Consider the following 26,545-nt stretch of genomic DNA (forward strand, 5'->3'; position numbering starts at 1 on the left):
TAATTTAAGTGTTTTTTACTCCATGTTTTTACTTCTTTAAGAAAACCTTCCTGGTACGTTATTATGGTGTGTATGTTGTCTCTGTCAACAAACACATTCTTCTATGATGACGTAATTTGATAAAGTGATATTACCAGGCATGTATGCTTATTGCTTCGTGATTTGCTGTCCTCTTGTGGACTGAAATTGTACTGTATTCCTTTTGCCTTTAGACTTCCTCATTTTGTGGTGGCAATCTGAACCAAATAATAGCCAGTCACTCTAAACTCCCCAATGGAATTACATTTTTAGCCAAATTTGGTTTAAGATCTTATTGGCACAAATTTACTTCAATTACAGCCCTGACCACAGAGAACCCGGAGAACACAACAAATGTCTTTGTTTGAGCAAATCAACAGAGACATTAAAAACAAAACACAGCAGCTTGCTCATTGGTGCTCCCACTCTCTGCCACTATTCATCCAAATGGGGGTTCATTTGGTTTGTCATTATGTGAAAACTAATAGGATACCAAATGCATTGTGTCCCTCTGTGTCTAGCCCAGTCTATGTCTGTCTGCTTCAGAAAGAGATGTCATCTAGAGACAACGTGCTAGAAACCTCAGTCAGTCAGTGTGAGATGATGAGACTATAGCTTAGTTTGTGGTGACTCACTGTCTGTCTGAGCAGAAGCTGAAGGCGGCATCGTGTTTGTGATGTTGCGGAAACGCTACGGTATGAGGAGTCTATCATTTCAGGCCAAGCCGTTACGTTGTGGGAACGTTTAATAAATGAAGGATGAGGAAACCATAATCGGAGCTCTGGCATGTGTAGGGGGTGGGAGTCTGACAGTGCTTAATCCCACGCTTGAGTGAGCACAGCTTGTCTGACTGTGTGTGTTTGCTATAGTCTCTTTTAGTATGCCTGTTAACTGGAATGCCAAGAGCTGGAAGCCTGACCATCGCCTTTCTCCTCGTCACACCTCCGTTTGAAATGGTGCCAGACCACGAGGGAGAACAGGGGTGTGTGTGTGGTCAGTCTGTGTGTGTATGTGTGTACATGTATGGATTTGAGAGAGAAAGAGAGAGAGGGCATGAGGATTTGTGTGTGTGTTTGCTTGCGTGTTTGAAATGCAAAATAATTATTGTTGTTAGTCTAGGTTCCTTTCCACCTGAATGTGTTACCAAGTCATACAGTGCATTCGGAAAGTATTCAGGCACCTTGACCTTTTCCATTTATTTTTTTAAGGTTACAGCCTTATTTACAATGGATCATTTTTTAAATTCTATTTTTGAATGACAAAGCAAAAACAGGTTTTTAGAAATGTTTGCAAATGTATAAAAAAACTTAAATGACACATTTACACAAGTATTCAGACCCTTTACTCAGTACTTTTTTCAGGTCTCTCCAGAGATGTTTGATTTGGTTCAAGTCTGGCTGTGTTCTTAGGGTCATCGTCCTGTTGGAAGGTGAACCTTCACCCCAGTATGAGGTCCTGAGGTTTTCATCAAGGACCTCTCTGTACTTTGCTCTGTTCATCTTTCCCTCAATCCTCAATCCCAGTCCCTGCTCCTGAAAAACATCCCCACAGCATGATGCTGCCACCACCCTGCTTCACTGTAGGGATGGTGCCAGGTTTCCTCCAGACCTTGGCTTGGCATTCAGGCCAAAGAGTTCAATCTTGTTTCTCATGGTCTGAGATTCCTTTAGATGCCTTTTGGAAAACTCCAAGCGGGCTGTCATGTGCCTTTTGCTGAGGGGCTTCTGTCTGGCCTGATTGGTGGAGTACTGCAGAGATGGTTGTCCTTCTGGAAGGTTCTCCCATCTCCAGAGAGGAACTCTGGAGCTCTGTCATAGTGACCATTGGGTTCTTGGTCACCTTCCTGACCAAGACACTTCTCCCCTGATTGCTTAGTTTGCCCGGGCAGCAAGCTCTAAGAGTCTTAGTAGTTCCAAACTTCTTCCATTTAAGAATGATAGAGGCCACAGTGTTCTTGGGGACCTTCAATGCTGAATACATTTATTGATGCCCTTCCAAAGATCTGTGCCTCGAAACAATCTTGTCTCGGAGCTCTACGGACAATCCCTTCGACCTTGTGACTTCTTGCTCTGACATGCACTGTCAACTGTGGGACCTTATATAAACAGGTGTGTGCCTTTCTAAATCATGTCCAATCAATTGAATTTACCACAGGTGGACTCCAATCAAGTTGTAGAAATGTCTTAAGGATGATCAATAGAAATAGGATGGACCTGAGCTCAGTTTCGAGTCTAGTAGCAAAGGGTCTGAATACTTATGTACATAAGGTATTATTATTATTATTTTTATAAATTTGCAAACATTTCTAAAAATCTGCATTAAAGATCCCATGGCACTTATCGTAAGAGTAGGGGTGTTAACCCCGGTGTCCTGGCTAAATTCCCAATCTGGCCCTCAAACCATCACGGTCACCTTATAATCCCCAGTTTACAATTGGTTCATTCATCCCCCTCCTCTCCCCTGTAACTCTTCCCCAGGTCGTTGCTGCAAATGAGAATGTGTTCTCAGTCAACTTACCTGGTAAAATAACGGATAAATAAATAAATAGATTTGCTTTGTCATTATGGGGCATTGTGTGTAGATTGATGAGGGAAATGTTTTATTTAATCAATTTTAGAATAAGTCTATAACATAACAAAATGTGGAAAAAGTCAAGGGGTCTGAATACTTTCCGAATGCACTGTATGTCATTATGCTTACATGTCCATTGTCCATGCGATGAAACTTTGGCACTGAGCTTACTTGCGTGGCGGTAGCTGTTCGCTCAGAGACTGCTGGGTGGCCCTGAGGTAACTCTGACGGCGGGCGGCCATTTTGGGCGAGGGTTTGGGGCTGCCGTCTGAGTCGTCGCTGTCCTCTAGGTCACCCATGGCCTTCACGTAGCTGCCACTCCGCATGCGCCGACATGGGATCTCATTGGCTCCTCCTCCTCCTCCGCTGCGGCCCAGCGTGCTACTCCAGTCCCCCTGCAAGAAGCAGCAACCCAGATATGTTTTTCTACATGACATTATATCCTTATGCCATTTATATTGACATGATTGTGACAGTATCATATATTTTTTTACATAATGTCATTTGTTTTACAGTATTCACTCTATAATCTACAGTATCTACAGTATGGGCTAAAGAGGATCCAAAATGGATCACTGAGGGGCTCACACTCTACTTTTCTTGACCATAGATATGGTTTTATCGATTACACAATAAATAAATACAATTATTTGAGTGCTACGGGGCAGTTACCAACTCCTCCCTGAATATCTTTACTTTGAAACTTGAAAACAAAGTCAAAACAATTCTATAGGTAGACTTGGAACTGACGTGTATATAACAGCATGTTAATGTCACAGTGGTATGTCATAAATGTCAGCACATAAAGTCAGGCTCATAAAAGAAAACGTTTGCAGAAATTGCCATATTTTAGTTAAATAAACAGAACAAACTGACAGCTGACTGAGACATAGTGGAGGAATAATCAACCTGACACTCAAATGGTCCAACACTTACAGTACTTTTATGTTTTATGTTTTGATCCATGTTTTGATCTTTGTCAGACCTGACAAACTGTCTTGACAGTAAATATATTTGTATTTAAGTATGCTTTATTCTTTGTCTCCACATTTGTTTTATGTCCAGCACTTCATCCGATATGATGATAACTGTTTGACAACATAAATTGTTTAGATAATACTCACCTGTCGGCCCACTTGCAGGTAGTGGCAGGCCAGCTCCTGCTGGCACGACTTGGACTTGAGCATGGACCGGTCTAGGGTAGCCGAGTGGCCCTTCTGCAGCACCTGCCTGGGCTGACCCAGGGTCAGCGTCGACCACGAACCTCCCTTTATAAAGTCATTAGTGTTCACTCCCATGCTGATCCCTCCTCCCCCTCCTCCCTCTCCTCCCCCACCTCCGGGTCCTGCCAGCATCTGCTGGTATTTCATGACTTCGTTGCTGCTCTTAGACGAACTAATGGTGTTGTAGCCACTGTGGACCACGTAGCGGCTCTGCTGTCCCTGCTGCTGCTGTATTGCCCCCTGCTGAGCATCGTAGGTAATACCATGGGTGGTGTGCTGGGTGGCATGGGTGGTGGGGCGTCCCAGCGTCATGGCTATGGGGTTGCGGTAGTTGCTGAGGTCGGCGTTGTCCAGGTCGTCCGAGCTCCAGTAGCCCGACATGTTGGAACGCGGCCGCCGCTTGCCCGTCCCGCCCCCATCGGACTTGGCTCCGCCCCGGTCTTTGCTCTTTGCTCGCCGGTCCCGCTTCCCGCTGTCCTCGGTTCCGGACGAGGTCCCGCCGCTACCGCTACCTGTCCCCGAACGCCCGTTGACGCCCTTGAGGTTGTGACCGTCCATGGACTGTGACTTGGCGAAGAGCTTCTGGACGGAGCACATCAGGTTACGGATGCGCCCGGGGCTGTCGGTGCGCTGCTTGGAGGCGACGGAGAGGGCAGCCGATGTGCCCCGGTGGAACTGCAACGTGCTGAAGCCGTCACGAGGCCCCCCGGGCAGCTGCTTCTCCAACTGGTCCAACAGGTTGGGCTGCAACTGCCGGTTCATCTTGGCCCCGCCGGAGATAGTAGCAGAACCACTGGTGATCATGGCCCCCCGGCTGCTCTGCAGGCCCCCCATTCCATGCATCCCCATCCCCATCGACATGGAGGTGCCCAGGGTTCCTGTACTTATGCCGCCGATGCTGTCCTCCTGTGGCAGGGAGAAGTCGCTGGGGTCATAATGGGAGTTGTAGTGGACATGGGGGAAGGTGCTGCTGTTGGACAGCTGGTTGTTGAGGGGGAGGGAGTAGTCCGGGGGCAGGGATCCCTGGTTGTGGTGGGCTTCCATACTTGGGTTGTAGTGGCGGGGATCCATGGTGCCGTAGTGGTCCATGCTGGTGGGGCTGAGGAGATAGGGGCTCCGAGGCAGTGTGGAGGCCTGGTGTGAGTACAGGGGCTCCGGGGGGCCCTGGGTGGGGTCGCAGGAGTCAGACAGATGGCGGTTGCGTTTGGCTCCTAACCCTTTCATGGTGGTCAAGAGGGGCCCCCTTCTAGAAGACTCCCCAGCCGGGAAGAGACGACAGGCCTGGAGGATAAGTCCTACAAAAAAAAGAGAGATAGCGAGAGTAGGTTCTGCCCAGACAGACCGAAACGCACCGATGCATGCTGTCATGCTGTACACACAAATATGCACACGAGCGCACCCCTGAAGGCACCATTGTACAATATAATATACACACTTTCAAAAACACGCACGCATGCACACACACCATTTTGATCATACAGTACATAAATGTGCAGGCAAACAAACACACCCATTTATGCTCAGAAACAGACTAGCCCTCTGAGGGCTGTGAAATATTTAGATCTCAATGAGCCAGCTTCCCACAGCTTTCCATGGTGAACATCAGTGTTGAATCACTGGAAGTGAAATGAAACAATGCAGTTCAGGGGGTTCATTTTAATTTTGTCTTGTGGAAACCAACAAATGCTAGCAGTCATGAACAACTACAGCTATGGCATTGTATAGTCAATGTGTGTGTGTGTGTGTGTGTGTGTGTGTGTGTGTGTGTGTGTGAGTGAGACAGAGAGAGAGAGAGAGAGAGAGAGAGAGAGAGAGAGAGAGAGAGAGAAATTCAAAAGGAAATTATCTCAACAGAGGATAATATCCTCCTGTGTGCTACCTATATCCCACCACTAGAATCCCCATACTTTAATGAAGACAGCTTCTCCATCCTACAGGGGAGATCAACCATTTCCAGGCTCAGGGACATGTACTAGTCTGTGGCGACCTAAACACCAGAACTGGACAAGAACCGGACACCCTCAGAACACAGGGGGACAAATACCTACCTGAAGGTGTCAGCATTCCCTCCCCCATATGCCCCCCCTAGACACAACAACGACAACATAACCAACAAAAACGGGTCACAACTCATGCAGCTCTGTCGCATGCTGGGTATGTACATAGTTGATGGTAGGCGTCGAAGGGACACCTATGGTAGGTACACCTATAGCTCATCTCCTGGCAGTAGTAATGTAGACTACTTTATCACTGACCTCAACCCAGAGACTCTTAGAGCGTTCACAGTCAGCCCACTGACATCCCTATCAGATCACAACAAAATCACATTTTACTTGAACAGAGCAATACTCAATCATGAGGCATCAAAGCCAAAGGAACTGAATAATATTAAGAAATGCTATAGATGGAAGGAAAGTAGTGTGGAAACCTACCAAAAAACAATTAGGCAAATTCAATCCCTTTTAGACAACTTCCTGGACAATACATTTTACTGTGATAGTGAAGGTGCAAACTTGGCAGTAGAATCATAAACAGTATATTTGACCTCTCAGATTCCCTATCAAATCTAAAACTGTTAACAACAATGACAAATAGTTTTATGAAGAATGGAAAAACCTAAGAAAGAAATTAAGAAACCTATCCAACCAAAAACATAGAGATCCAGAAAACCTGAGCCTACATCTTCAATATGGTGAAGCACTAAAACAATACAGAAATACACTACGGAACAAGAAGGAATAGCATGTCAGAAATAAGCTCAATGTAATTGAAGAATCCATAGAATCTATCCACTTCTGGGAAAATTGGAACACACTAAACAAACAACAACACAAAGAATTATCTATCTAAAACAGAGATGTATGGATAAACCACATCTCCAATATTTTTGGCTGTATAACAAACAAACATGGGGCATGGGACATACAACAATCTCAGCTTTGTAGATTTTGCTGCGAAGAGACAGAATCAATAGATCATTTATTATTGTATTTTCCTTATGTAGCTTTAGGTTTAGGAATGTTTCAAAAATCACAACATTCACTTAAAATGAACCTTACAAATAGCAGTGTTGGGCGATTTGGAAAGCAATAGTCAGTCAATAAATAATATAATACAATTCGTAGGAAAGGTTTTCATATTTTTTTCATCACAATCTGTGGATACTATACGATTAGAAAGGTAAAAAAATTATGTAAAACGTCAAAATTGAAAAATACATGTCACATGGAAACCAAACGAGGGTGGTCTATAGTGATAGGTGGGATGGGCTGAGAGTGGCTGAGGGGTTGGATTAAATAGCTGAGGTCTATAGTGATAGGTGGAATGGGCTGAGAGTGGCTGAGGGGTTGGATTAAATAGCTGAGGTCTATAGTGATAGGTGGAATGGGCTGAGAGTGGCTGAGGGGTTGGATTAAATAGCTGAGGTCTATAGTGATAGGTGGAATGGGCTGAGAGTGGCTGAGGGGTTGGATTAAATAGCTGAGGTCTATAGTGATAGGTGGGAGGGGCTGAGAGTGGCTGAGGGGTTGGATTAAAGAGCTGAGGTCTATAGTGATAGGTGGGATGGGCTGAGAGTGGCTGAGGGGTGGTATTAAAGAGCTGAGGTCTATAGTGACAGGTGGGATGGGCTGAGAGTGGCTGAGGGGTGGGATTAAAGAGCTGAGGTCTATAGTGATAGGTGGGATGGGCTGAGAGTGGCTGAGGGGTTGGATTAAAGAGCTGAGGTCTATAGTGATAGGTGGGATGGGCTGAGAGTGGCTGAGGGGTGGGATTAAAGAGCTGAGGTCTATAGTGATAGGTGGGATGGGCTGAGAGTGGCTGAGGGGTGGGATTAAAGAGCTGAGGTCTATAGTGATAGGTGGGATGGGCTGAGAGTGGCTGAGGGGTGGGATTAAAGAGCTGAGGTCTATAGTGATAGGTGGGATGGGCTGAGAGTGGCTGAGGGGTGGGATTAAAGAGCTGAGGTCTATAGTGATATGTGGGATGGGCTGAGAGTGGCTGAGGGGTGGGATTAAAGAGCTGAGGTCTATAGTGATAGGTGGGATGGGCTGAGAGTGGCTGAGGGGTGGGATTAAAGAGCTGAGGTCTATAGTGATAGGTGGGATGGGCTGAGAGTGGCTGAGGGGTGGGATTAAAGAGCTGAGGTCTATAGTGATAGGTGGGATGGGCTGAGAGTGGTTGAGGGGTGGGATTAAAGAGCTGAGGTCTATAGTGATATAGGTGGGATGGGCTGAGAGTGGCTGAGGGGTGGGATTAAAGAGCTGAGGTCTATAGTGATAGGTGGGATGGGCTGAGAGTGGCTGAGGGGTTGGATTAAAGAGCTGAGGTCTATAGTGATAGGTGGGATGGGCTGAGAGTGGCTGAGGGGTGGGATTAAAGAGCTGAGGTCTATAGTGATAGGTGGGATGGGCTGAGAGTGGCTGAGGGGTGGGATTAAAGAGCTGAGGTCTATAGTGATAGGTGGGATGGGCTGAGAGTGGCTGAGGGGTGGGATTAAAGAGCTGAGGTCTATAGTGATAGGTGGGATGGGCTGAGAGTGGCTGAGGGGTGGGATTAAAGAGCTGAGGTCTATAGTGATATGTGGGATGGGCTGAGAGTGGCTGAGGGGTGGGATTAAAGAGCTGAGGTCTATAGTGATAGGTGGGATGGGCTGAGAGTGGCTGAGGGGTGGGATTAAAGAGCTGAGGTCTATAGTGATAGGTGGGATGGGCTGAGAGTGGCTGAGGGTGGGATTAAAGAGCTGAGGTCTATAGTGATAGGTGGGATGGGCTGAGAGTGGTTGAGGGGTGGGATTAAAGAGCTGAGGTCTATAGTGATATAGGTGGGATGGGCTGAGAGTGGCTGAGGGGTGGGATTAAAGAGCTGAGGTCTATAGTGATAGGTGGGATGGGCTGAGAGTGGCTGAGGGGTGGGATTAAAGAGCTGAGGTCTATAGTGATAGGTGGGACGGGCTGAGAGTGGCTGAGGGGTGGGATTAAAGAGCTGAGGTCTATAGTGATAGGTGGGACGGGCTGAGAGTGGCTGAGGGGTGGGATTAAAGAGCTGAGGTCTATAGTGATAGGTGGGACGGGCTGAGAGTGGCTGAGGGTGGGATTAAAGAGCTGAGGTCTATAGTGATAGGTGGGACGGGCTGAGAGTGGCTGAGGGGTGGGATTAAAGAGCTGAGGTCTATAGTGATAGGTGGGACGGGCTGAGAGTGGCTGAGGGGTGGGATTAAAGAGCTGAGGTCTATAGTGATAGGTGGGACGGGCTGAGAGTGGCTGAGGGGTGGGATTAAAGAGCTGAGGTCTATAGTGATAGGTGGGACGGGCTGAGAGTGGCTGAGGGGTGGGATTAAAGAGCTGAGGTCTATAGTGATAGGTGGGACGGGCTGAGAGTGGCTGAGGGGTGGGATTAAAGAGCTTATGTTTAGTAATGTATTATTGTTATGTGACTGCTTTATATAAAAGTACCACGTACGTAAAATATACATGTAAAATGTATGAATATGTAGCAAAAAAGCTGTAAAAAAAGAAATAAAAAAAAGAACCAACAGCATAAACAAACAGTGCCTTCAGAAAGGATTCAGACCCCATGACTTTTTCCACATTTTGTTACATTACAGCCTTATTCTAAAATTGATTTAAAAAAGCTCAGATGCATCCTGTTTCCATTGAATATCCTTGAGAATTTTCTACAACTTGATTGGAGTCCACCTGTGGTAAATTCAATTGATTGGACATGATTTGTAAAGGCACATATCTGTCTATATAATGTTCTACAGTGCATGTCAGAGCAAAAACCAAGCTATGAGGTCAAAGGAATTTGCCCGTAGAGCTCTGAGACAGGGTTGTGTCGAGGTACAGATCTGGGGAAGGGCAAGAAAAAAATATGCAGCATTGAAGGTCCCAAAGAACACAGTGGCATCCATCATTCTTAAATAGAAGAAGTTTAGAGCCACCAAGACTCTTCCCAGAGCTGGTCGCCCTGCCAAACTGAGCAATCGGGGGAGAAGGGCCTTGGTCAGGGAGGTGACCAAGAACCCAATGGTCACTCTGACAGAGCTCTGGAGAGTAAACTCCCTAAATACAGGTGTGCCAAACTTGTAGCGTCATACCCAAGAAGGCTGTAACCGCTGCCAAAGGTGCTGAGTAAACCTTCTGAATACTTATGTAAATGTTATATTTCAGTTTATTTGTATATTTTATTTGCAACAATTTCTAAAAACCTGTTTTTGCTTTGTCATTATGGGGTATTGTTTGTAGATTGATGAGGAAAAAAAAACAATTGAATACATTTTTGAACAAGACTCTAACCTAACAAAATGTGAATAAAGTCAAGCGTTCTGAATACTTTCCAAAGGCACTGTACATGATCAAATACAAATCTTAGAGACTATTTAAACTATTTAAGACTACCAGAACCCACTGTATTCTCCAAAAACATTGAATAAACTACAGGACAAAATACAAACCCTCCCACCCAAAAAGTCCTGTGGTGTTGATTGTATCCTAAATTAAATGATAAAATATACAGACCACAAATTCCTATGGGCTATTCTTAAACTCTTTAACATCATCCTCAGCTCTGGCATCTTCCCCAATATTTGGAACTAAGGACTGATGACCCCAATCCACAAAAGTGGACACAATTGTGACCCCAATAACTACTGTCATGTCTTTACTATCATTAACTGAAGACTTCTAGTTTTATCAAAGATTCTCTGTAATTAGTTATTAGACTGATTAATCATGTAACCGTAATTACTAGGAAGTCGTGGCACCAAGGAAAAATATTCAGATTACAAAGTTATCATTTCCTAAAATAACTTTTCAGATATTTTATCTGATCAATTAGTCTTCGAATTAATGAATTATTTACTTTACCTCACGTTAGTCTCATTCCAAACGTCGTAAATTGTTGGTTATCTGCACAAACCCAGTCTTCACTATGAGTCATCCATACATCAAATGTTTTAAATCATTTATTACATTTATTAACAAACAAACAAACAAGGTAAATGTGGTTACATGAAATGATAGGAAAATGTGCCCTAGTGGGCTAAACCGGCATGGCGGCATGTTAGACAAAAGGGGAAGTGGGGGTCGACTAAGAAGTCACTACAGAGTGATAATTATAACAATTAAAATGCTAATCCTTTACAAATGAACGCTCACTCCTTCGGGAACAATTGCAATCAATATATATATATATATATTTACGCTCAGGGTGTCGTCTTGATCGTTGGTGAAAAGTTAATGTCTTTTGTAGAATTGTCCGTCTCTCTCCCTCTCTCTCTCTCGGTTGTAGTTAGAGGGGATTGTTCAGAGTGAAATTTGTTATAGAATGGCTGTTTCGGGGGTTGTCGTCGTTCAATGATACCGAATTCCTAGCTGCAGACTAGTAATTCATATCAAAGACTTGTTCTTATTCTGTCTGTATCGATAGTCTAAGAGTTTAAGCACGTGGTATGGTTAAAAGATTCAGCAATAGTCTACAACCTTTCTCCTCCAATTGGAGAAAAACATGGTCTGCAGCCTTTAGCCATCTCGTAATTGAGGTAAGCTCGGTCTGCTGATAATTTCTTAAAGTTGGGTTTTATTTGGAATGGCAGAAAAGGGTCTGTCCCAGGAGGCCTGACCCTAAGTGGGCTCAGGGGCAGTCCTCTAATTTAGTTCAAATCAAAAGGGAATTGTATTTTTCTTCATTAAATAATCCAAAATCATATTACACAATTATACAAACAGTATCATACTCACTCATTCATCTTATACAACAATTAGATAAATTAGGTAAACCTCATATGTGAGGCTATTATATAAACATAGTTATGGTAATGTGGCCACACCGTCTCCCATGAGCATCCCCAAGTTGTGACAAACGGACCAGTTCGTAGCTGGATTCTTCACCGATCTTTTATACTTTCTCCGAAACATGAAATGTTTGTACCTCAAGTTCTGTGAGGTGGAAGGATTTCCTTTGTTTTCCATGAAAATCTACTCTCTCTATACTGTGTGTCCATGAGGAGATTCTCAGGAATTTACGACGTCTCTCTGACCATAGCAACCTAGTTGAAGGAGGAAAGGGGGAGGCAGGGAGAGGGGGATGGGCTTGCTATACCCAAAGAGGCCAACGTCATGACACTACCATGGTATATGCGTCAACAGCAACCCTAGGAAAATCCTCTGCATTATCATTAACAGCAGACTCGTACATTTCCTCAGCGAAAACGATGTTCTGAGCAAATGTCAAATTGTCTTTTTACCAAATTACCGTACGACAGACCACATATTCACCCTGCACACCCTAATTGACAAACAAACAAACCAAAACAAAGGCAAAGTTTTCTCATACTTTTGTTGATTAGACAAATTCTATCTAGACACCATTGCCATAGTGCACACAAAAAAACGATACATACCTCAGCCTAAACATCAGCGACACAGGTATCTTCCACAAAGCTGTGAACGATCTGAGAGACAAGACAAGAAGGGCCTTCTACGTCATCAAAAGGAACATAAAATTCGACATACCAATTAGGTTCTGGCTAAAAATACTTATACTAATCAGTTATAAATTCAGCAAAAAAAGAAACGGCCCTTTTTCAGGACCCTGTCTTTCAAAGATAATTTGTAAAAACCAAAATAACTTCACAGATCTTCATTGTAAGGGCTTGTAGGCCTGTTGTAAGGCGGGTCCTCACCAGACATCACCGGCAACAACGTCGCCTATGGGCACAAACCCACCATCGCTGGACCAGACAGGACTGGCAGGATTGGCACTTCACTGACTAGTCGCGGTTTTGTCTCACCAGGGTGATGGTCGGTTTCGCGTTAATCCTCGAAGGCATATTCTTTACACCGAGGCCTGTACTCTGGAGCGGGATCAATATGGAGGTGCAGGGTCCGTCATGGTCTGGGGCGGTGTGTCACAGCATCATCGGACTGAGCTTGTTGTCATTGCAGGCAATCTCAACGCTGTGTGTTACAGGGAAGACATCCTCCTCCCTCATGTGGTACACTTCCTGCAGGCTCATCCTGACATGACCCTCCAGCATGACAATGCCACCAGCCATACTGCTCGTTCTGTGCGTGATTTCCTGCAAGACAGGAATGTCAGTGTTCTGCTATGTCCAGCGAAGAGCCTGGATCTCAATCCCATTGAGCACGTCTGGAACCTGTTGGATCGGCGGGTGAGGGCTAGGACCATTTCCCCCAGAAATGTCCGGGAACTTGCAGGTGCCTTGGTGGAAGAGTGGGGTAACATCTCACAGCAAGAATTGGCAAATCTGGTGCAGTCCATGAGGAGGAGATGCACTGCAGTACTTAATGCAGCTGGTGGCCACACCAGATACTGACTGTTACTTTTGATTTTGACCCCCCATTTGTTCAGGGACACATTATTCCATTTATGTTAATCACATGTTGTCACGACTTCCGCCGAAGTCAGTCCCTCTCCTTGCTCGGGCGGCGTTCGACGTCACCGGCCTTCTAACCATTGCAGATCCACCTTTCATTTTCCTTTTGTTTTGTCTTTGTTTTATACACCTGGTTTCAATTCCCCAATTACATGTTCATTATTTAACCCTCTGTTTTCCCCATGGTTTTTGTGTGTGTTTGTTCGTTGTTAAGTGGTCAGTATTTCTGTGAGCTAGTGTTTGGTTTATTTTCGAGTAAAGTTACGTTTTTACTCAGTTCTGTGTCCTGCGCCTGACTTCGTCCGACCCACTACACACTGACACTTGACACATGTCTGTGGAACTTGTTCAGTTTATGTCTCAGTTGTTGAATCTTGTTCATACAAATATTTACATGTGTTAATTAAGTTTGCTGAAAATATACACAGTTGACAGTGAGAGGACGTTTCTTTTTTTTGCTGAGTTTAGAATACATTGTCCTTTATGGTTGTTGTTAATGGTCAAAATCCAGAAAAAATCTGTTCAATTCTACAACCACCTAAAAGGAAGTGGTTCCTAACCCTTCCATAACAAAGCCATCACCTACAGAGAGATTCACCTGGAGAAGAGTCCCCTAAGCAAGCGTGTCCTGGGGCTCTGTTCACAAACACAAACTGACACCACAGAGCCCCAGGACAGCACAACAATTTGACCCAACCAAATCATGAGAAAACAAAAAGATAATTACTTGACACATTGGAAAGAATTAACAAAAAAACAGAGCAAACTAGAATGCTACTTGGCCCGAAACAGAGAGTACACAGTGGCAGAATATCTGACCAGTGTGACTGACCCAAAATTAAGGAAAGTGTTTACTATGTACAGACTCAGTGAGCATAGCTGTAGGCAGACCTGGCTCTCAAAAGAAGACAGGCTTTGTGTACAATGCCCTCAAAATGAGGTGGAAACTAAGCTGCACCTCCTAACCTCCTGCCAAATGTATGACCATATTAGAGACACATATTTCCCTCAGATTACACAGAGCCACAAAGAAATAGAAAACAAATCAAATGTTGATAAACTCCCATATCTATTGGGTGAAATACCACACTGTGCCATCACAGCAGCAAGATTTGTGACCTGTTTCCACAAGAAAAGGTCAACCAGGGAAGAGCAAACACAATTGTAAATACAACCCATATTTATTTTCCCTTTTGTACTTTAACTATTTGCACATCGTTACAACACTGTATATAGACATTACATGACATTTGAAATGTCTCTATTCCTTTGGAACTTTTGTTAACTGTTCATTTTATATGTGTGTGTGTGTGTGTGTGTGAGAGAGAGAGATTGTGTGTGTTGTGTGAGAGAGAGAGAGAGAGAGAGAGAGCGTGCGATAGAGATAGAGAGAGAGAGAGAGAGAGAGAGCGTGCGATAGAGATAGAGATAGAGAGAGAGAGAGAGAGAGAGAGAGAGAGTGTGTGTTCATGCATGGGGATGGATGGAGATACAGTATGTCGTTGCTCTCAGCATCGCATGAGTAGCCAGCTGAAACCCAGCAAGGAGTCCCCTCCTCTCCTCTCACACGTCCAACATCAAACCTCCACCTCGCTTCTGTTCCACTCTGATAGCAACACCTTCTGCTGCTGACTATCTCCCCTACCTCCCCTTCCACAGCCGGCAGGTACACAGCCACAGCCCTAGTGTCTTGTCACCAGGAGAGCCCTTACCTCCGGGTAGACCCCTCCCTCTTCCCAGCTTCCCATCTGTCTCTCTCTCGCCAGACTCCAAAACAGAAGAGCTTTTCCAACGGGCATCCCTGGCATGAGGCACAAAGGGTGGCACACTGATTGGCATTGTGAGGCAGGTAAAGAGGATTGGGCCGGCGGCGGGTGGCAGGGAGTGGCAGAGGGGGGATGGCTGGTTGGTGCCACTCCAGCAAGCCTGCCCAGCCCCAGACGGTCTGTGCCAGTGCCCTGCCTGGCAAGGTGGTTAAAACCTCTTTAGGATCCAGCCTTTTTTTTCTTCAATTTTCACCTAAAATGACATACCCAAATCTAACTGCATGTAGCTCAGGACCTGTAGCAAGGATATGCATATTCTTGATACCATTTGAAAGGAAACACTTGGAAGTTTGTGGAAATGTTAAATTAATGTAGGAGAACATAACACATTATATCTGGTAAAAGATAATACATAGAAAAAACATGCTACCCAGGCGCAATACCAGCCCAGGCGCAATTTAGATTTTGGCCACTAGATGGCAGCGGTGTATGTGCAAAGTTTTAGACTTATCCAATGAATCATTGTATTTCTGGGCCGGCAGGTATCTTAATGGTTAGAGTGTTGGGCCAGTAACCAAAAGGTTACTAGATTGAATCCCCAAGCTGATAAGGTAAAAATCTGTTGTTCTTCCCCTGAACAAGGCCCACTGTTCCTAGGCTGTCATTGTAAATAAGAATTTGTTCTTAACTGACTTGTGTAGTTAAATAGAAAATACATTTCTGTTACATTTTTTATATCAAGACTTCCCAAATGTGCCTAATTGGTTTAATAATGCATTTTCAAGTACATAACTGTGCACTCTCCTCAAACAATAGCATGATATTCTTTCACTGTAATAGCTACTGTAAATTGGCAGTGCAGTTAGATTAACAAGAATTTACAGAAGGTGGATGGATGAAGGCTGATTCCATGGAAGCCATTAATGAAATCTGTGAAATACTGACTAGAATGGCAGTCTGAGTTGCTGTGGAGGCAGGTAGAGAGAGATGTGGCCATAACCAAGCCACACAGATGTAGTATCTCAATTTGAGCCAGTTTTATACAGCAGGAAAATAATCCTTCAGCAACAGGAAACGTAAATTATTATGTAGATTATAATTAATGGACATTTCTGTAGGGTTTGATACATTTTTCGTTAGGGCAACTCAAGTCTGAAATGTCAGTGGAAATTAGAAGTTTTTTAAACCTCAAATACACTACAAATTTGCATTTCCAATTGTGCAAGAAAATTTGCAGCAACAAAAGAATGATCAAATGAATATCCTACACCTGTACATTCCTATAAATACAGTATATACAAATGCCTTGGAATGTATAGTATTTAGCTTTATTGTCTATTGTCTCTATGTCTCTCTAATATTGCCCTGCTACCATCTATTCCATTGCAGAGGGAATCACATCCAATATAATTGACAGTAAGTAACATTCTATGTAAACTTAATGTACAGTAAAGTTTTCTAATCTAATCTGAATTGGGGTTTTGCCTAGCAAATCTTTTGATTGGCTTGAACTGACTAGTTACTGGGACAGCACATTGCTTCACCTCAATTCACAGACCATTTAACTGCAGTGAAAGTGAGTATTCAACTTAACTACCTTAGTAATAAAATGTGCTAAACTTTGTACAACAATCTATTATACAATTTTTGTCCTGTAAAAAAGTCCTGTTTCTTGGACAATCCCAATATTAAATGTTGGCATTGACATCCAGCTGGTTTAATAGTGTTTCTCAGTGAAAGAAGAATAGCCCAATGTTTTTTTAGTTTAACCTGAAACCCAGAACTTGTTTCACGGAATAGAAACCAAAGATGATCAGGTCAGGATAATGTAGCAACGGGCCTAACTATCAAAATGTTGCTCAAGAACTGGTGCAGTTCAAGTTGTACTGTATCTTGTTCCAGTGGATCAATCTAGGATCAACACACCTTACAGTAAATAAGCTGCTGGAGAGGGACACACCTGCAGGCTCGACAGACCAGACCGGGGTTTGGAAAGGCAACTAGAGAAGTGAAACAATTGTCCTTAGTTGTTCATTTTGATTTCTAATGGCACAAGTTAGATTCGAGACAATGTCTAAAGTCGCTGAACATGTTATAAGTCCAACCTCATGAAAGTGACAAACTGACGCGTTTTCCATTTTCATCAAAAACAGTCGCACACGAGCAGTGCAGCCCAACATGTCTGATAGACCCGATGACATGTTTCTACACATGAGTTTAGCTAGCTACCATGACATCACCTACAAGTGTGACCAGGGATTTATATTGGAGAAGCTGTTTCTGGGCATTTCCATACTAAACTTTCTTTGGTACAGTAGAAGTGTGGAATGGGTTGCGTTCACTATGACAGAACAGTGTGCAATGTTGAATTCAACGGAAATGGTACTGTACTGAACGACCAGGTGAAAAACGTTGTGATTACTGTGGCCCAGAGGGCAGTTACCATTAGATGTGCTGAGTTTTGCGATTTCAGATAGTCACACCCATACTGATCCGGCCACACTCACCAAACAGGAGCAAACGTACCTCAAAGGCTGTTGAAGACCGGTGCACACCGTTTTGGGAAAATGTGCCTTTCAGGATAAACCGCCACGCAATGTAGCAAACGTTGAGTCAAACTGACCGCACCGCTGTTTTTGTTTGCTAATGACACCATCGTCTGTTTCCATGCTTTTGATTGGTCGCTACAGCTGTTGAGATGGCACAAGGAAGAGGAGAGATTCAGACAATTCTGTTCCTGTTAACATTGTCTCTGCAAGCCTTCACTGGTCAATTTCAAGGTAAACATCCACATGAATCACACACACACACACACACACACACACACACGCACACGCACACGCACACGCACACACACACACACACAGCTTGCCAATATAATCAACTCAAGCATCCCCCACTTCGTATCTGTTTTCACGGGCCGCAGATTAAAGGGACACAAAATGTACTCTATATGTGGAACAACCCTTTTACATGTTTATGGGGTCAACAACATAGAAAGTTGTGTCTGTTATATCACTATTTTCTATATGTAAAATGGGTCTGATTGATATATTTGGTGAAATGTAAAAAAAATTAGAGTGTAACTACCTCTTGTCTGTTATTAAGATTTAGATCACTTTATTGGTCAATTACCCACAATGTCCAACCAAAATGTTATTTCCTCTGTTAACCCAATCCCTCCGAAAGACACACATAAATACACATACAGGTTTTGGAGAGGTGCGGGGGTGCCTGCCCCACTGGGTGCCTGGGGAGTTAATTGTAAATGTTAAGTGCCTTGCTCAAGGGCACAACAGCATCTAGGATTTAATACATGCAAACCTCCGGTTGCCAGCTCACTTCCCGCCAGATTTTTCCAATCGGACCCGTGTCTCGAACTGGCAACCCAGCCTCTGGTTGCCGGCTCGCATCTCTAACCGCCAGGCCACCTCCGTTTCTATACACACTTTCAAAAACTTCATGTGTCAGGGTATTGTTTTTAACTTGATAAGACCTTAAAATGATATATAAACACTCTCAAAAACTGTGAGACTAAGGGTGCAGCAGGAGAGATATTATGGCCAAAACCGAGCCATACACCCATACAAATGTATACAAATCTGTGCTCATATCAAGTATCAGATATCAGTGCCTTGGAAAGTACAGTAGTTTTCATTATTGCCAAGACCCTTTCATCCAAAGAGCACCCTTCCTAATACTCTCTAACATTGCTTTGCTACCACCCACGTTGCTGCCTCACAGACAGCACAACATAAGCAGAGGCTCAATAGAATCCTAGACTATACAACCTGTTGTTGGATACTATAACTATGCATAAAATGCTTTCACTGTGTTGTTGCTACAGTATGGCACTGACAGACTCTCTGTATACAGATTCTATCTGACCCTTTTTTTTCACTCGTTTTATGGTTGTTGGCATAAGGCTAAGGAGAGTACTTGATAATCATTTATCAGAATTTATCTCTGCACTGGTTTGGATTTTTGCCTAAAACACTTTCTGATTGGCTAGAACACACTAGTTACAGGGAAAACGAAACTTATATGCCGGGAAAACGAAACTCATTACGTATGGCGCTGCACATTGCTTCAGCTCTCATAGTCACAAGAGGCACCAATTCACAAATCATTGAACTGCAGTAAAAGTGAGTATTCAACTTTATACCGTAGTAGTAATATTTTGCTAAACGTTCTACAACGATCTACTCTACTTTGTTCAATTTCGTTTTACAGGGACAGTGCACATGAATCAATGTTACTGTAAATGTGCCAGTCTTAGAAAGCCGGCTAGAATTCAACTGCAATTCCTCTACAATACTTGAATAACTGTATAGCAACTGGTTTATTGATAACTTCATACCAGGTCTTTATGCATGGCTGATCACCACATTAACTTTGTTTTGACTTTCGATATTCAGGGCTCATCAATAGCTCTCCGACGGAGGGTCCTAGGATGATGAGAGTGATATCTAGAATTAGATTATTTTAAATTATTATGATTATTATTTTAGACCGATAGTCGAACTCTTCCCGTAACAAAGCAAGAAAGTAGTCAACATGCTTTTCTGGCACTCAGGTGGTTTAGGGACCTTCGTAAAAGTGCAATAAAGGTGATTGCAATTCCCATTCAGGAGGGTTAACCAAATATGAAGATGACACACACTGCATCGGGACTCCAGTCGCTGAAGGACCCAATATTTGTATTAGTTACCACTAACTACTAAGGGTGCTCCATATCTAGATGAAACCAGATAATGTTAAGCCACTGACCCTGTCATCCATGCTACATTTGTTAGAATTCCAGTTCACCACTTCCCTGATTTTACAGGCATACTTATTGTGATAGGTCTAACTTTCAATACCTTCCTATCCATATGAGCTACAGATCTACATACAAGCGTGGTAGGTTCTTTAACATCTCTCATCAAATGTACACCTTACATTTTTTCTAAATTATCCACCTTTGATTTTCTACAAATGTTTATTCTATTACAACTGTGGTTATTAATTCACATAGTTTTTGTTTTTGTTTCAGTTTAGTATTATAACCTTGCTATGGAGGAGGGAGGTCAGTGACCTAACATCAATGGTTTTAGATGTATATGCCATTTGGACTGGAAGCTATTGAAACTTTGATCTGTAATAATGAAAAAACAATTTTGTACACTGAAATAAAATAATTAACAAACCTGTATGAAAAACTAAAACTATACTGAAACTATCTTTCACTCCAAAACGGACTAAAATCAAATAAAAACCATCATGAATTATGTTGTTTTATTTAATTCTTTCAAGAAAATGCTGCCAAATTCCATAAAATGACGTTGGAGGCTGCTTTAATGTATCATTAAATTCTCTGGCAACAGCTCTGGTGGACATTCTTGCAGTCAGAATGCTAATTCCATGCTCTCTCAACTAGAGACATCTGTGGCATTGTGTTCTGTGACAAAACTGCACATTTTAGAGTGACCTGTTATTGTCCCCAGCACAAGGTGCACCTGTAATGTAATGATCATGCTGTTTAATCAGCTTCTTGATATGCCACACAATGGATTATCTTGGCAATGGAGAAATGCTTACTAACAGGGATGTAAACAAATTTGTGCAAAAATGTTTACAGAAATAAGCTTATGTGCGTCTAGAAAAAATCGGGGATCTTTTATTTCAGCTCATGAAACATGGGACAAACACTTTACATGTTGCGTTTATATTTTTGTTCGGTGTAGATACGTATATCATCCTAGGACCTTCTGTCAAATAGGTATTGACAAGTAAACTCTGAATATCAAACCAATATCCAAACTGAACAAAAATTTACTAGTGTTAAATGATAATAAAACGGCATCAATATCCACTAAACCAATAAATAGTCTTCAAATATGTTCCAGGTCAGGATAGTAATAGCATCGCACAACCATCCTGATCTAACAAGCTTACATTCAGTTTTGCTACGCAGATTCGATTGAATCGCAAGATCAGGATGATCGTACGAGGCTAGGATAGTAAGGTCTAGGTATCCTAATGTTGCTCAAGAAATTCTTTATCTTGTTCAAGTGGGTCCATCTTAGATCAATAAACCTTAAAGTAGATTGTTGTGAGAGTGACACACCTGCAACTTCTCTGTACAGTAACTGTCTGGTCTGATCACAGTCAGACACCAGAATATGTTAAATCAGACAGGATATACATGATCAGCTAATGCTGTATGATGTCTTTCTTTGCTGCACTTGACCATATTACCGGACAGTAATCAAGAGGGGACAAGACCAGAGCCTGAACAACTAGTACAGTTGATGTTTATAACAGATATACCCCTCCCCATCCTCATAACAACTTTGTCAATATGACTTGACCATGATAATTGACCATCCAATGTTATACCCAGGAGTTTAGCTTCCTCAACTTGCTCAATGGTCACAACCTTTATACACAACTCCAGTTGAGGTTCAGGTCTTAGAGAATGTTCTGGACCAAATACAATGCTTTTAGGTTTAGATGTATTAAAGACCAGTTCATTATTAATCACCCATTCTGATACTGACTGTAACTCCTTATTTAGAATATCAGTGAGCTCACTGGCTTTGGGTGCTGACATGTAGAATGTGGAATCATCGGCATACATAGTCATTCTAGCTTCGTGTAAAATCAATTGTAAAAATAGAGAAGAGCAACGGCCCAACGCACTGTACATTTTTCATGGTAGAGAAGCTTCCATTGAAGAACACTCTCTGGGCTCTATTGGATAAATAACTCTCCAATCATGTGATGGCAGGTGATGTGAAGCAGAGTAAGCCTATTGTTTAGATCGTTATATCAATCAGCTAAGAATAAATGATAATTGGTTTAACCATCTGTGAACACGGCCATACATTATCCGATGAGTCTCTGTAGAAGTGTGGACTGGTTTTGTTGGTAATGACTAGGGTTGCAAAATTACAATAATTTCCCCCAAATTCCTTGGTTTTCCAGAAATCCTGGTTGTAGGATAATGGGATTTCCCTTTTTTTCTTCCTGAACCCAGGAATCTTACACCCGGGATTTCTGGAAAACCTGGGTGTTTGGGACAATTTACCAGAACTTTGTAACCTTACTAATGACATAATTGTCTGTTTCTGTGGTTTTGGTTGGTCACTGCAGCTGTTGAGATGGCACAAGGAAGAGAAAGGACTCTGATGATTCTATTGCTGGTAACACTGTGTCTGCAAATCTTCACTGGTCAATGTCAAGGTACGCATCCATATACTTCACATGCACACAGAACACATGTTTTTCTCTATCTTATCTAGAAGCTTGCTTTTATGATCAACTCAAGCATCCCCCACTTTTTCGTCTGTTTCCACAGATTCAGGGCAGCCCTCTGATCTCAGGATTGTTCTGGTGGGTAAGACTGGAGTGGGGAAGAGTGCAACAGGAAACACTATCCTGGGGAGAGAGGTGTTTAAAGTGGAGCCCAAAGCTGATTCTGTCATTGCAAAGTGTGAGAAAGGGAGTGAAGAGGTGGATGGGTGGAAGATCGATGTGATTGACACGCCAGGACTCTTTGACCCAACAATGAGTGTTTATCAAATGAAAAGGGAGCTAGAAAGTTGCATCTACATGTCAGTTCCAGGACCCCATGTGTTCCTGCTGGTGATCAGGCTGGGGAGGTTCACAGAGGAGGAAAGGAACACTGTGAAGTGGATCCAGGAGAACTTTGGGGAAGATGCCTCAATGTACACCATGGTGCTGTTCACTGGTGAAGATCAGATAGGGAAAAAATCAGTTTCTGAGTTTCTGAAAGAGAGCAAGGAGCTGCGGAAACTTGTTACAAGCTGTGGGAACAGATATCACTCAATCATCAATGCCAAGAGAAAGAACTACACTCAGGTCAGAGAACTGCTGAGGAAGATAGAGCAGATAGTGGAGGATAATGGAGGAAAGTACTACACCAATGAGGATTATGAGACGGCACAGGAAAAGATCAGAGAAGAGATCAGTCCTCAATTTAAATTCCACAGTCCATGGACGTTGTTTGGCTTAGCAGGTTTGTGGCCAATACCTGTACGCACTAAGCACGTGTTTTATTATCCTGGTCCTGGGGACACAAAGGGGTGCACATTTTTGCCCTAGCACTACACAGCTGATTCAAATGATCAACTCATCATCAAGATTTGATGATTTGAATCAGGTGTGTAAAGCAAAAACAATACTGTACACCAAAAATGTGCACCCCTTTGTGTCCCCAGGACCGGGATTAAGAAACACTGCACTACGGAGATGCTTGACCTTTAAAATGCCAGGGGTGCATTCAGTTGGTTAAACGTTTTGCTATGTTTTGCGACAGTATACTGAACAACATGTTTTCTTACAACTGAGATGCATTTGCTCCTATTTTATGGGTATGACGGGGAATGGAGCAGAGGCAACTGAGGGCGAGGCCAGACTGTCTGTGGACACCAAATTAGAACAGATTCATTTTAGTCCAGGTGCATGTAGAGTGTGCGATGTATAATATACCCTATTTTCTAATTGGCTAAACGGATGGTTACGTAACAGTCGGCACGTCAAAAGTTCAACTCGTCTCAACTTTTTATTTGTGGAAATGGATGGAAATTGTATGGATATCGATGCGTCATCTCCCCTTACGTCAACGTATGATTACCACTGAGAAAGCACTGGATTCACGGATACGATAAAATCAACGTGCCGGTCTGGCCTTGCCCTTATTTCCTGACTGGCTTACACAAAACTCCTGCTAAAGCGGTGTGCACTATACATAATCACCCAATCAACAACAGGAGTTACAATGCTCAATGTTCTGTTTACTTAAACGTTCACTACACTTTCTGAACAAAGCAGGTGTAGGCCAACTGTATTTTACTGGGTGTGTATTTATTTAGTGGGGATATATAGTATGTACAGTATGTATTTAGTGGTATTAAAAGTATTACATAGCGGTGTATGTTTTTATAGGGATGTGTGTATTAAGGGTGTATGTATTTAGTAAGTGTGTGTTAATGGGGCTATACCATTCAAAATGACAGGGAGTTCTGCAACTTTACAATTTGAAATGGAACAGCATAGTCAAGGGAATGAAACCCAAATTAAGTTTAAGCCTGAAGCTGTATGTTTAGTTTGGTGAGTGGTATTATGTTCTGGGTCGTTACATGAATAGAGTACATTTTGGTTAGTGTAACTTGATTACAAAAGAAACTATTCATTTAACCACATTTTAACATTCTGCCATAAGGAGCACATGATCAACTCCATACAAAACATGTTTTCCCGTCTCAAGCGATAAAAAAGGAGTATAGTAAGTTCAAAGGACGTGTCATTAAAGTAACAGGGTTGAATTGAGATTTTCACCGTAAAACATTTCTAGCCTATCTATCTATGGGTAACAGGGTTGACGTGATATGCTCAACAGGCTCAGTTTTCCACCATAAAATATCAGGAAGCAGCTCACCTGCTATTACACTATAATGGGACTATTATATGTTCAATGTTTCTTTTGTAACAAATATTTGAAAGGGAATAATGTATAACCATGTGTGGGTTATGTGGGTTAAATATTCTTAGAAATTGGAAAAACATGACTAGGGACATGTCAAAGCGCACATTTTTTTGGCACTTTAGCAATTCTTTATTCATATTTAATAAATCCTATTTATTGAATTTTCCATGTGGTCTATAACACAAAAAGGTGCATCTATTTGATCAATGTTTTCTATATGCAAAATGGGTCTGATTAATATATTTGGTGAATTGCTAAATAAAAATAAATTAAGAGTGCAACTACCTCTTGTCTGTTATTAAGATTAAGATCACTTTCCAACCAAAATGTTATTTCCTCTGTTAACCCAATCCCCCCGAAAGACACGAATAAATACACATACAGGCTTTGGAGAGGTGCGGGGGTGCCTGTCCCACTGGGTGCCCGGGGAGTTAAGTGCCTTGCTCAAGGGCACAACAGCATCTAGGATTTAATACCAGCAAACCTCCGGTTGCCAGCTCACTTCCCACCTGTAGCACACGCTCCAGCAGGTATATCTCTCTAGTCACCCCCAAAACCAATTATTTATTTGGCCGCCTCTCCTTCCAGTTCTCTGCTGCCAATGACTGGAACAAACTACAACAATCTCTGAAACTGGAAACACTTATCTCCCTCACTAGCTTTAAGCACCAACTGTCAGAGCAGCTCACAGATTACTGCACCTGTACATAGCCCACCTATAATTTAGCCCAAACAACCACCTCTTTCCCAACTGTATTTAATTAATTAATTTATTTTGCTCCTTTGCACCCCATTATTTGTATTTCTACTTTGCACATTCTTCCATTGCAAATCTACCATTCCAGTGTTTTACTTGCTATATTGTATTTACTTTGCCACCATGGCCTTTTTTGCCTTTACCTCCCTCATCTCACCTCATTTGCTCACATCGTATATAGACTTGTTTATACTGTATTATTGACTGTATGTTTGTTTTACTCCATGTGTAACTCTGTGTCGTTGTATGTGTCGAACTGCTTTGCTTTATCTTGGCCAGGTCGCAATTGTAAATGAGAACTTGTTCTCAACTTGCCTACCTGGTTAAATAAAGGTGAAATAAATAAATAAAAATAGTATATTTACAGTATCTATTTAGTAGTAAAGTAGTGGCCCTTTCCTGCAGTCAAATGACCAAATCGCCCTCTAGTGGCCTCACAGGTGGAATGTTGTTAATATTCTTCATAATTAATAAACACAAAAAAACGTAAAATCAGAAAATCCAGTGTTTCTATGTCAAACGGTTTTGTTGTATTTCAGTTTTCTGTGATGTATTTACAGTGTAATATTGGGATGCAAACTCAAAATTGAATATATTTAAACTCTATATCTTACATGGTACATGTGTCTTCTTTTTTTAAAGACCATAGCCATGTGTGTGGGGTGTATACTTTTGTTGCAAAGTGGATTTTTTTCCGAGCAAGAAACCCTGTGTGACCCTGATTTAGCCCACTGCAGTAAAATGTTAAATGGGGGTGTATCACAGGAGGTTGGTGGCACCTTAATTGGGGAGGACAGGCTCATGTTAATGTCTGGAGAGGAATTTGTGGAAGGATATCAAATACATCAAACAAATGGTTTCTATGTGTTTTGATGTCATTCCATTGGCTCCGTTCCAGCCATTATTATGAGCCATCCTCCTCCACTGGGGTGTATGTCTTTTATCACAGGGAGTTCTGCTACTTTACAATTGAAAATGGAACAGCAGCGTCAAAGGAATGAAACCCATATACAGTTGAAGTCGGAAGTTTACATACACCTTAGCCAAATACATTTAAACACAGTTTTTCACAATTCCTGAAGTTTTATCCTTGTAAAGGATTAGGTCATTTAGGATCACCACTTTATTTTAAGAATGTGAAATGTCAGAATAATTGTAGAGAGAATGATTCATTTCAGCTTTTATTTCTTTCATTGCATTCCCAATGGGTCAGACGTTTACATACACTCAATTAGTATTTGGTAGCATTGCCTTTAAATTGTTTAACTTGGGTCAAACGTTTCGGGTAGCCTTCCACAAGCTTCCCACAATAAGTTGGGT

The 26,545-nt window shown here is 42.5% G+C and overlaps 2 protein-coding genes across 5 annotated transcripts in view; one reads left to right on the plus strand and one right to left on the minus strand.

Moving 5' to 3' along the window:
- Positions 1–26,545, minus strand: part of LOC115143478 (disks large-associated protein 4-like) — a 211,604-nt gene that overhangs the window by 62,087 nt on the left and 122,972 nt on the right. For 3 of the 4 annotated variants that reach the window (XM_029683948.2, XM_029683956.2, XM_029683963.2), the window contains exons 4-5: positions 3,714–5,107; positions 2,761–2,984 (exon numbers count right to left, since the gene is read on the minus strand). In XM_029683948.2, the coding sequence (XP_029539808.1) occupies positions 2,761–2,984; positions 3,714–5,036 (1,547 nt within the window). In that variant the 5' untranslated portion in view covers positions 5,037–5,107. Of the gene's footprint in view, positions 1–2,760; positions 2,985–3,713; positions 5,108–12,213; positions 12,363–26,545 lie in introns of those variants that run through there. The other variant, XM_065003564.1, reaches the window with a different exon arrangement.
- LOC115143497 (GTPase IMAP family member 7-like) lies at positions 19,013–24,752 on the plus strand. The gene is made up of 3 exons (XM_029683977.2): positions 19,013–19,120; positions 22,113–22,202; positions 22,318–24,752. Exons 2-3 carry the CDS (start codon positions 22,121–22,123, stop codon positions 23,082–23,084), a joined length of 849 nt encoding a protein of 282 aa, XP_029539837.1. The 5' UTR covers positions 19,013–19,120; positions 22,113–22,120; the 3' UTR covers positions 23,085–24,752.

This window comes from Oncorhynchus nerka, linkage group LG2, assembly GCF_034236695.1.
Source record: "Oncorhynchus nerka isolate Pitt River linkage group LG2, Oner_Uvic_2.0, whole genome shotgun sequence".
Classification (NCBI taxonomy): domain Eukaryota; kingdom Metazoa; phylum Chordata; class Actinopteri; order Salmoniformes; family Salmonidae; genus Oncorhynchus; species Oncorhynchus nerka.